The sequence below is a fragment of the Diprion similis genome, chromosome 2 (genome assembly GCF_021155765.1).
Source record: "Diprion similis isolate iyDipSimi1 chromosome 2, iyDipSimi1.1, whole genome shotgun sequence".
Classification (NCBI taxonomy): Eukaryota; Metazoa; Arthropoda; class Insecta; order Hymenoptera; family Diprionidae; genus Diprion; species Diprion similis.
Genome location: NC_060106.1, coordinates 21,212,788 through 21,225,263, shown reverse-complemented (window position 1 = coordinate 21,225,263; position 12,476 = coordinate 21,212,788). Strand labels below are relative to the sequence as shown.

General features: G+C 36.7%; 1 protein-coding gene across 3 annotated transcripts in view; it reads right to left on the bottom strand.

The window, feature by feature from the left end:
- Positions 1-12,255, bottom strand: part of LOC124414733 (hepatocyte nuclear factor 4-gamma-like) — a 41,128-nt gene extending 28,873 nt beyond the window's left edge. For 2 of the 3 annotated variants that reach the window (XM_046895775.1, XM_046895793.1), the window contains exons 1-2: positions 12,156-12,250; positions 10,271-10,440 (exon numbers count right to left, since the gene is read on the bottom strand). In XM_046895775.1, the coding sequence (XP_046751731.1) occupies positions 10,271-10,440; positions 12,156-12,190 (205 nt within the window). In that variant the 5' untranslated portion in view covers positions 12,191-12,250. Of the gene's footprint in view, positions 1-10,270; positions 10,441-12,155 lie in introns of all 3 variants that reach the window. The other variant, XM_046895784.1, reaches the window with a different exon arrangement.
- Between the last annotated feature and the right edge of the window lie 221 nt (positions 12,256-12,476).

Below are 12,476 nucleotides of genomic sequence, written 5' to 3'. Positions count from 1 at the left end.
ATGTCGCTTTGGGGTTTTAGAAATCCTATGATTTTATCGGTATAATAATTCATTTCCAGACGTTTTATGCACTGCGATGCGATCTGTAAAGAATTTGAAAACCGATTTTCAGTTTTCTTGGTACTTTTCCCGTCACATTGCGGTTTCACCTTTCTCAATTTTGAGGTTAGATTCCAGCCCGGTCGATAAACTGTTAGCCAATAAAAGAACGTTAAAATCGAACTTCAAAATTTGAAAACCGCGAGATTGAATTGGCCTGGATTTATCGAAAAAAATATTGCGAAGGGTGAATGCAATCGAATATGTCCAATTGTCAATAATTCTGTAATTAGAATGTTCAAAATGATGAAACTCTACTGTTTCTGATTAGATTCTAATCTTTTTGCTCTAATTTTACAACTGTCCATCAAATCGTGTAAAAAAACGTATCATAAATCTCACGTCAATAGCATAATTATGACCTATAAATGTAATTGTTGTTACATAAACTATTAGCAAAATATTTTCTACGACCTCTTTACGATCTATTATACGATGAAAGGAAAAACGAGGCCAAAACATCAGATTCGTATGCAATAAAAACACCAAACTGTTGATTACGATTACGATGTATGATTAACCCTTCGATTTTCAATACTCGAGAGTAATTATTGCGATATAATGTAAATTATTATTGTTAGAAACAAATTGTTTGAAAAAAATCGTGGAAATTGAAGGAATGATTCATTCACGAGAAAGTTACACATTTTTTTTTACGCTGATAACGAATCTGAAATCAGATTTCAAAAATTCAAGATGGCGGATCCAATATGGCGGAGAAAAATCTCATATCCGATCGATTCCGGAGAAGAAACTCTGTCTAGGGGTTTTCGGGGTCGCTGATTACGAATCCGAAATCAGATTTTGAAAATTCAGCGTGGCGAAGCCAATCAGCCACCCCGAAAATCCCTGGATAGATTTTTTTTTGACTACATTAGATGAAATTTGATATTTTCGTCCACCATTTTGAATCTACCATCTTGAATCTTCGAAATCTGATTTCAGATTCGCAATCAGCGACCCTTGTTATAAAACTTGACTCAAAGGACTAATTTCCAAAAAATTAGAAACTTCCGTCCCCTTTTTCGTATTCCGCATATAATAATTTTGAAGCAGCTCGCAGCTCGCGACGATTCGATTCGTCGTTTACGTTGAGCGTTATACGTGACCGGTATGCCCGTCTATCCGAGATCCCATCGACCTGCGGGGTTATCGCGTGACCCGTTCTCGGCTTGCTTATAACATGTACAATAAATCTACCGCCGTCGAGTTATAACGTTAAATACGAGTTTATTATTACGGCTGTCCGACAGTCCGCAGCCCGCGTTACACGGTGTAAATAATAAAGCAGGAGCTGCTGGTTTCTACGCCCTCTGTTATTCAGCACGTGCTGAAAGCGTGTCTTCCTTCAGGTTTCCTTGTTCTTCCCTCCTTTCCTTTCTTTTCCTTTCTTTTCCTTTCCGTTACTTTAATACCGATCGGTTTCTTCGTCTCTCGTATAATCTTTTGCGGTTCGTTTTTTTTCATACACGGTCTACAACATTTGCAACTCTTTGGATCTTCATCTTCATCTTCATCCACTATGGTGTTGTACATAGATTATGTAACACATGTCTAGTATTGGGTGATAAAAAATCTGGCATTGCGATAAAGCTGTCTCGACGAATTATCATTTGTATATTCGTATATTGCATGTATATTGTATATAAAATTTGCCGCCTGATGTTTTATTCTTCATTAATTGTCGCTGTTTTATTATACGGATTTATGTTTCTAGACGAGAGGAAAAAACATCCTCGATGTAATTTACAATATCTTCTAATTATATTGATGTTATGTTTGTAAATTCCTATTACAAACTTTCAAGATTTACCTTATTATTTATATTTCACCAAGCGATAATCCTAAATATTATTATTACTTTTTTTTTCTACCAATTGTTTTTACATATTGTACATTACATGCTACGGAGGATTGTTAAAAATGCTAATGGAATTAATTTTGCAGTCAGGTAAACTTCTTTGAGTAGAATTTTTTACAGCAATATTATTCTAAATTAGATGAAATAAAATTATGGTAAATTTCCTTTACCCACAAATCGTTTATTTATGTTTTGAAAAAGTGTGCAGTAATTGTAAGAATATTTATACTAAGCCATATTCATAAGTACAAATATTCTACACCCCTTATTTCTTATTGTCCACAGTTGCGGAAATTCAACTTTTCGCTTAATCATCTACGTGAATTAATCAGTTTTTTAAAATAATTAAACGGGAAAAGTTTTAGAAATTTCATATCAACGAAATTTCCGCGATGTTCTGAGAAATTTTTATTTATCAAATGCCTAGACACTGTGTTGTGGAAATTACACGTTATTGATTTAAAACTCCAGTATAACGAGGGTGAAAAATATTTATTAACTTTTTTCCTCGCCGCACGCGTCTTCAGTAAAATATTAACTTTGATACATTCGTGATGCGATGAAATGTGCATAAATTCATTGACGACGAATCAACGATCTTTTTCTCTTATCTCAGCGTTATCGTTATGCACTCGCTTCGTGAATTCGGGATCAAATATTTGAGGCCACAGAACAATGTGGTTTTGCATGAATAATCGTCTCATCGAGGGAAACCAGTTTCTCGAGACTTTTATAATCTCCCACTTTAGTCGAGCCTCGTTTTTCGGTTTTAAGGTCAGTCCCGCGAGTTAATAACCGCCGACGTCTAGAAATAACACAGCTGATAATTATTCAATAAATAAATACGTTTTTTAGGCTGCGGTTTCACTAGTGGACATGATTATTCAATTATGTTCTCAGTTTTTCACTTCACCATTAAAATTCATTATATTATCAATGAATGTTGCAGGTGAGAAAAATTTCTCGCATCTATGATAATCTTTCGTGTTCGTTTGATCAGCTTTTTTTTTTATGTATAATTGAAACGCTAAAATATTTAAACTTTGATGGGTTTTACCAGATTTTAATGTTCTTCAAAAATCTCAGATCTCATTAACGTTCTTCGAGCAATTTTTTGGGTCTGATTGGCGAGCAAAATGAGTAGAAAAGCAATAATTAAATCGTTTCACTCGAACACTGCAGGTTGAAAATCAGCAGAGATAATAATTTAAAAAATGACGTAATAAACGATGAATTTCCAGCCCCATTTTACAATTATTTTCCCGAAAGATATAATTAAATTATATTTATAATTAGTACATATTTGTAAAAAATTTTGAGTTATAAAAATTTTTTCTTTCACTCATAGTTTTAATGTAACAATTAATACTGATCGCGATGAAATAACGACTGAAAATAAATTGTGGCAATTTTTTAAGCTGCTGTAATTAAATAATCGTGGTAATAAAACTGCAGCAGGCTGTTAAACACATAATATGCACAAACAGCACTAACAATAAAACGGTTTTGTTTTAATTACACGTTGACATTGAATATAATATAATACACTAAACGCTAAACGGACGTTAAAGCTAAACCGAGCCAGAAAATTTATGTTATTACATAAATATAGAAACCGCAACAATTATAATAATACTTTATGAAAAAAACTTCCCTGTCCAAGTTTTTTCTGACACTTTTCTTATTCAAACGTGTAAAAATTAATACGTTCATTATGTTAATCGCTACATCTGCTGCAGTACAGTCACGAGTGCATTTAAATGAACGAAAATGCTAAAAAAGAAACTTTAAAAAAGTAAATAAAAAGGAACAATACGTCACCATGCACACATCGCCAAGTCAAGTTGTTATAATTATCCAACCTGATATTTGCCCCATACTTGTACTAATATTCAAGGTGAAATCCTACGCACAGCTATAATAATTATTATTACACTTATATACGTAAATGGATAAAAAAGAGAGAGAGAGAGTAAGAGAAGAATTTTAAATATGGTTAATGTCCGTTATAAATTTAACGATCGCAAGCCAATAGACTCGGTATAGCAATTTTATTAATTTTTTCCATCTCCTTTTCCTCTGCACGCAATCGCATTGAATGAAATAGATTCGATTATTTTTTCAGGTTAATTAACTTCGGCTGATTAGATTCAGTATGCAAAGAAAAACGGGTAGTTAAGAGGTAGTGAATTGATATTAAGCGTAAAATCGTTGGCTATAATTACGACTGACTGAAAAAACAAAAAGGAAAAAAGACACGGGAAAATGTGCGTTAAGGTCATGTAATAATCCTACCTTTACCGACCGAGCAAGTTCACCCTTTTTCTTTCTGTATTAGAATTCACGTAAGTTACTCATATCCTGAAAATCGTGAGAAAGAAATATGAGGTTTTTTGACACGTGAACACGTATAGGAATGAAAAGGTTGAATTTGCTCGATCGGTAAAGGTAGGAATACCACACGACCTTAATATTCGTCGCATTGAAGGGTGAGTGGAAAAGGTGTCCGATTTGGAAACAATACGAAATTATGAGAAAAAGAAAGATTAATTAATTGATTGATTAGTTGGTTGTTTATTATTTATGCCTTAGCGAAGAGGGAGAGAGAGAAAGAGAGACGTCAACGGTAAAGTACGTATGTTTATTATTCAAGAGGTGGAATGACAATGTTATATCATATTCTGTGGCAGCGAAGTCCCGCGGTTTTGATTTTACGAGTCGTTGTTAATTAGTCGTCAAACATTTATCTTGCAAATAGCGCGGTGCAACCAATTCTGCATGACTTATAAGCTGCAAGTGTTGACTGGAGTTCATCGCTGCAAACTCGTTTTGCATTCTCATTCGCTTAGCAACTACCTTCATCATAATGCAAGACTTCTTTACTGTTTTTCAGAACGGCTTCAAGGATCTGGTCCTTCGGCAGAACGAGCTCGAAGATATAAGAAACACCAGTTCAGTCGTAGTTTTGAAAATTCTCGTTGCATAAACTTTTCTCAAATTATTTATTGCATCCTGTTAGCTTTCGTTTTTCAAATTTGCTCAGATTTACTTCCGACCTTCCATGACAGGGACGTTCATTCATTCGTGTTCACGTTCATTCATTCGTTAGTCTAATACCACGAGTAACGCTGCAGCGACTCTTTTCAACGGTTTTTACTTATTTTCTAAACTGGTTTTCCACAATCTTTTCTACTCCAAAGAAATATTTTTTCGAATAAATTCAAATCGAGTCACTTCCAAACCTTCTGGAACAGCTGAATCCCATGCGGTTTTCACAAAACAGAATAATCTTAATAACGTAGAGAAAGCTTTTCCTCTTCTTCTTCTTCTTATTCCCTAGTTATCTTTTGCAACAAGTACTTCCCCCTTAATTCCTTGTTATCTTCGTTGTTATTTTTGCATGACAAAATACGCGAGGAATGCCGTGCAGTACATATGCAGAATAACATAAAGAGAGTAGAAGAAAGCTGAAAGGCAAAATTGACCGCCTCTATTTCTACAAAAACTAATATTTGCCTACAGTATATAATATTATTTATTATAGGGGTATAATATACGAGCTGGTTTGGTTCTATCGACATTTTCTTATCTCGTATTCTTAAAAATATTGACCCAAGTATGACTCGGCGAAACGAACACAACACGCATATACATTCCTAGCCATTATATATATATATGTATATATATATATATATATATATATATATATATATATATATATATATTCACTACTAACTAGTAACTAATTATTTTTCGTAAATTCTGTAATTTCGCGCTTTGGCATAAGCAAACAAGCTCCCGACCATTGGTCACTGAGAGACAGTCGCAATTAGTATTAGTCCCTAGGAGCCCGCCGTTAGCTGTGGGTTCCTAGGGAATTTTCTTTCAGTCGCGATTGGTATTGGTCCCTAGGAGCCCGCCGTTAGCTGTGGGTTCCTAGAGAATTTTCTGACATCAGTTGCGATTGGTATTAGTCCGTAAGAGCCCGTCGTTAGCTGTGGGTTCCTAGGGAATTTTCTTTCAGTCGCGATTGGTATTGGTCCCTAGGAGCCCGCCGTTAGCTGTGGGTTCCTAGAGAATTTTCTGACATCAGTTGCGATTGGTATTAGTCCCTAGGAGCCCGTCGTTAGCTGTGGGTTCCTAGGGAATTTTCTTTCAGTCGCGATTGGTATTGGTCCCTAGGAGCCCGCCGTTAGCTGTGGGTTCCTAGAGAATTTTCTGACATCAGTTGCGATTGGTATTAGTCCCTAGGAGCCCGTCGTTAGCTGTGGGTTCCTAGGGAATTTTCTTTCAGTCGCGATTGGTATTGGTCCCTAGGAGCCCTCCGTTAGCTGTGGGTTCCTAGAGAATTTTCTGACATCAGTTGCGATTGGTATTAGTCCGTAGGAGCCCGTCGTTAGCTGTGGGTTCCTAGGGAATTTTCTTTCAGTCGCGATTGGTATTGGTCCCTAGGAGCCCGCCGTTAGCTGTGGGTTCCTAGAGAATTTTCTGACATCAGTTGCGATTGGTATTAGTCCGTAGGAGCCCGTCGTTAGCTGTGGGTTCCTAGGGAATTTTCTTTCAGTCGCGATTGGTATTGGTCCCTAGGAGCCCGCCGTTAGCTGTGGGTTCCTAGGGAATTTTGTGACAGTCGTGATCGGTATTGCGTCGGCTACTTAATCAAGCAGTTACTGTCGGCCAATAAAATTCGAACGACTTGACGCACGCGCACAGAGTGCACATTTTTCTCATGGACACACGGTATACACAAGCACACGCACACATGTGTACGTAAGTAATATCGTAAGAAGGTTTGTTTTTGGCCGGCCCGCCGCATCGCATCGCATGCAATGCAGTCTGTAATATCCATCACACAGCTTGTCGGTGTTGCATGCTGTTGCAACAACGGTAGCGCAGCGCACGTCGTACGAACGCAAACAGATTATAGGCGCACAATAGACAAACAGACACGGCTGGCTATAGACTCATCGGGCGCAACGCGTACATATAATTGCTTTCGCTCGACATACCTAATCGGAAATGCCTGAGCTATCGAAAGAAAAACACAATTACGGATCGGCAGCTAACCTAGAAGCAATGGATTTGTCCGTGTAGATTTAGGCCTCCAATATTACTCCGCAATCCAAGAACTAATCGCTCGGTGACTAATTTAAACTAAACAGTCGCATGTATGTTGTACATTATAGGCATATATTCGTATGCGTATTAAAATTTATCGTTAGTTGGAACGAATTTACAAAATGTCACAAGACGCGAGGTCTCTTCGTCCAATCTATGCGGTATTTTTTTATTCCGAAAACGATCGTGAAATGTTACTCTCACACGTATTCGGAAATCGGAGAGAGGGAGAGAGAGAGAGAGAGATTTTGAACGGAAAAAATTACTCTCCAATTTAGAATGCGTTTATCCACTTTTTCAAAATTTCGAACCAGTAAATAGCGGGATTATACGAAGAAAGATTATAGATATAATCGATATTGATTCACTTTAAATCGCGAAAGATACGACGAAAATCTGTCAGATTCGTCCGGATTGAATCTACGATGACTAATGATCATTTTATTTAGAAGACTGATTTCTACGAAATTTACCGAGACGGATTTTATTTATTTATTTTTATCTATTAGTAGTAGATGAAATATTTCCATTTATTGACCACGATCAATACCCATTCAACGTTGTATAAAATGAAATATCGAACTTTGCAAACGTAATTAAGAAAAAAGTGTTTCGACAAATTTCTGAAAAATGGTCTTTCTAACAAAGTGAATCGTTGCGACTAGAAATCAGATGAACATACTTGATTTTATTAGGCATTTGAAAACGATTTGACATCGTCAATCATTTATACATTCAATACAGGAAGAAAAAGGGCGAGTTTGCTCGGTCGGTAAAAGCGGGGATACTACGTGACCTTAAAGCTTAGTTTCGGCACGTTTTTGTACCAACACTTTTACAATCCGACTAGACTGTACACCCTATTCGTCCTTATATTAATTTGGTCGTCAATGTGACCGTAAATCAAAGTTGGAAGTAGACGTATAGACATTTCGTGCATGCAGTTGAATGCGCGTTACATCACGCAGTATATCAGCAGCAAATAACCGCAAACTGCAGTACTTAGATGATGGCGCGCATATAATATGTAAGATGCGTGTCCACCTATGCGGATGCAGATATTTAATGTGCGGCAAATGGCCTTGACCCCTCGATCCGCAGCCTCGGTGATGAAATAATCTATTCTCGATGTTTCTCCGCATAACCGCGAAAAGAAGAGAATGCATTGAAAAATTCGTTCTTTCATCGCGTTTGTCGACTGGATTATGTAAATAATATGCTATAATCAATCAGTGTGTAGCAATAATTGTTTGTTGTTCTGTAATTAATGACCTTCTTTTTCATCTTCGTCTCGCAATCCTAATCCAATATTTTGCATATTTTCATCCTTTCGAAACACTATCTAAGCATAAAAAAAAAGATAAGAAATAAATAAATAATCAAATTCCCAACGTATATGCAATAACAAAAGGTAACTCGCCATAAAATATTCAAACCGACTTTAAAAAATTTCTTTTCGTGTATTTCTATTTACCTAAATAATCTGCCATTTTGAACGATCGATACCCATAACCTCATAATCACTTCTGTAGAATTGTTAATGTGAATGATTATCGCGATCCATTGAGAAAACTGAACCATTCATTCATCGTTGTATCAAATTACACACGAGTCAGTCTTATAATTTTTGCTGTTACTATTCTACTCGATGTAAATACGTTTCAACTGTCGATATTTGAAACTTTTGTCAATAGTTCGTTCTTTCCTAAAAATACATGCGGCAAAAATTTCAGAGTCTGTAAAAATTGATAACAAAAAAGGAAACCAACTCGATCGTGAGGTCTGTATTGAAATTCTGGAAGTTATAAATGCAATTGTTGGGAACTTTGAAAATGGACGAACCGTGATAAAAGGATTCGAATATCTTGCATGTCTTGCAGAAAATTGCTCGAAAAAATAAATAAAGAAACAAAAAAAAAAAAAACTTGGTACAGTATACAGAACTGGTTTTATCGTTTGGCAAAAATTTCAACGAGATTCAATATTGTAGTGAAATTCAAAACCCAGGGATTTGGCACGGAACGCCCCGTATGCAGTGTCAACAGCAACGGTATGATTAATTTTCCTGTTCGTTATCTGCTTTCAGAGTTCTTCATACATTTTCACATCCTATGCATATTTCCGCAACAGCATCAGTTTGTTTCAAAACGTTTTGCGCTGCTTCAAAATCACGTGATAAAACTTTCCGCCATTCTGTGTAACTACACATGTAATTTCACTCGCATCGTTATGCAGCAAACCGTATAACGTATCGACGATGAATTTTTTCAATTTTTTATCACATGTATTGAGAAATGATAACTTGTTATACATATAGTTGCCTTGCCACAACCTGAACCACAAGTTATGCATACATTATAAATACATTACGTGTTTTATTATAACCACAAATTAACCTGACGCCGCCAGGCTCTCGGGTTTATTTCCCAATCATTATACAAGTTGCGGCAATGGCAAAAACGTGATCTACAATGATTATCCATACGGAAATTAATCCTCAACATGAGATCTTGGTCCAAAATTTTATCGTTTGTCACCAGCGTGAAACAGCGACGAAAGTCATATAAGTCAATATTTTTAGCTTGGATAATATTTTCACGACCTTCATTTCACGCGTGAAACAATTTCGATCATCGAAAATCGCAGACCACGGAAAATTTTTTCAAATTTCCCGCCTTTGCGCAGGCGCAGTTGGTCGATTTGGGCCAGGGAGGGGGAAGAGGGATTTGGCTGTTCCAGAACCCGCCAAGCCTATCTACTATCCTGCTATTCTATGGATAGACCGTTAAGAAATCGTTCGTATGTTAAAGTGATTGATGAAATTCGTTACCTAACCTACAAACATTCAGCTCTGTGACTTGAATCGCTGTTTCAGTCCCTGGATTGACAATATTGTTGAACGATCCTGCTCTCGTATTTTTTGTCAATTGTCAATTTCACTGTTGAAAACAAAATTAGAAGAAGAAAATTGTGCGGAAATTCTTATAGATATCGTGGCTGGCAGAGCAACGGAAAATGGTGAAAAAGACAAACGTTTGTCAAGTTTAAACGAATTTGCAACGTCATCGTTTTTTGGGTTTTTATTACCGGTCCTCTGACGAGCAAAACTCATCCCTCCAGCAAATTTTATTGTCTAGCGATGATCGCTCGAGGAAAATGATAATCGCGGAGATCGAAATTCTGGAAACTCACCGTCCCCGGAAGCGGAGGCGTAGGGATATGGATGATCGGTATTTCCTCCACCTGAACGATCGATTTGAGGCCCGTTACGGATCGGCACCAGTTTCTGAATCACGTGCCCGTCCATCTTCATCCGGCAGTCGTCTTCTCTATCATCTCGAGCCCAGTGCAAACCTCTGCGACTGTCGAAATACATTAAAAAATGGAGGTCTTTTCGAATTCACGGAGTTAACGAGCTCTTGATTTGCCAAAAATCGACACTTTGAGAGTCATTTTATTTATATGACGGATAAATTCTGTGTTCAGTATATCTCGAATTATTCTCTTCGCAGGTTATGAAGATCTCGTTGGAAACTTGAGAGTCAGAAAATACTACCGGAAAAAAGCAAAAGCTTTTATGTATACCGATGCTTCGTTTCAAATCGCTTCGAAAAGATTGAAAATCTTTTACATTTGTTCGATTTCTTTCTACGTGATCATTAATCATGGCTTCTTTTTATCGACAAAACTATAGTTTCCACAATTTGGTATCGTTGAATTTTACGTTGTGCTGATATCAATTTTGAATAAGATATAACAATTTTGAACCGACTGCTGTAAAAAAAGAAAACAAAATTCGATTTAGTACAGAATTTGTAGAAAATAGTCTCACGAATAAAATGACCATTGTAAAATGGAATTGATCGGATCTACCATATTTTTATCGATTTTGATACGGTTTGAAACGAAGCATTGATATCTGAGCTTTTGTTTATAATTCTAATATTTTTTTCTATATCTTCATAACTGGAGAGTATAACGATTTGATCAATGTAAAATAAATGGAAAAGTACAGATTTTTAGCCAACCAATCTTCCTAATCTTTATACAGTGTATTCATATACTTAATTGTCTATAACACAAAGTTACTTTTATTCAATAATTGCACGTATTCCCGGACTGTTTTATCTATGCAGAATTATCGTAAATCATGTGGTGATAAATTTATCACACTATATAATTAGGTATCAATTAAGCGCGCAGTTTTTATCAGTTTCTCGATTCTCGACTATACATGTCTATAAGTTTAATTTATAATAATATTCGTTAATTTTATTTTACAATTAACCTCCACGATCTGCGTGATATACTTATATAATGCACCTATACACAATTACACAAATGCAAACAAGCTGCAAATAATAACGAAATGTGAAAATCGAATACGCATCTAAAACTTTGAAACTTTGAAATACGTACGATCGTTTATACTGTTTGATGAACTGTTAGCCAACAATTCTCATACAGATTTAGATGATGAGAAACAAAAGAACACGTGTGTTTGAATTTACCAAACATATATGTAGAAGAAATACTGTCTCAAGTTTGAAAAACTTGTAATTTCACTTGATATACGCATCAATTATATTTCTACGTAAAGTTTATCGAACGTCGTAAGCGTTTTAATTAGACGTTGCGTCACGTGATCGATGTCAGAATATCCACTAAAATCCATATCAAGCTTTCGTAAAACTTTGAATCGATTTAGGATTTCCCATAAAATGATCCTGCCATTGTCTAACAGTTCGCTCTGGTCAACCAAGGCTGAATAACCGTCGTACAGATTTTCCATTAAATTAATTCCCCGCGAGGCGGGCTTTGAGGTTATGTTATGCAAATTATTCGATTATTAATCAATACAATAATTTATCGGTTCCAACTGAACATACCTCACTTCCTAACATCAAATCGATCACATCACCTAAAATTTCAAACCGAATCGACGTTTTACGAAACAATCAAATGAATTCTTGTACAAAAACTTTTGTATCGGTCGCGTGACACCAAACTTGAAGCAAAAATTATGGAAAGGGGGAATTACGGGGGGGGGGGGGGGGGGGGGGGGGCAAAAACCTACCCTTGGTTTCTCCGCCAGGCTACGCCCTTTCCCATGAAGACGAATTCCGCCAAATATAATTGGCGGCAGATTTTCGAACGACTGTAGGAAAGACAGAAAAAATTTGAAAGAGGTGACGACGAGTGCACATGCGATTTACGGGTTATTCGCGTGCATGCAGAAACGTTTCGTCTCGTTTGTAAATTTACCGCAACGCAACGCAACGCAACGCAACGCGAGGCGACGCGACGCCGCTCAAAGTCCGCGCTGGCGGAAAGCGTCGCCGCTACTGTAGCTCAGGACGCGCAACGTCGCGTCGCGTCGCCGCGATAGTTCTCCAGG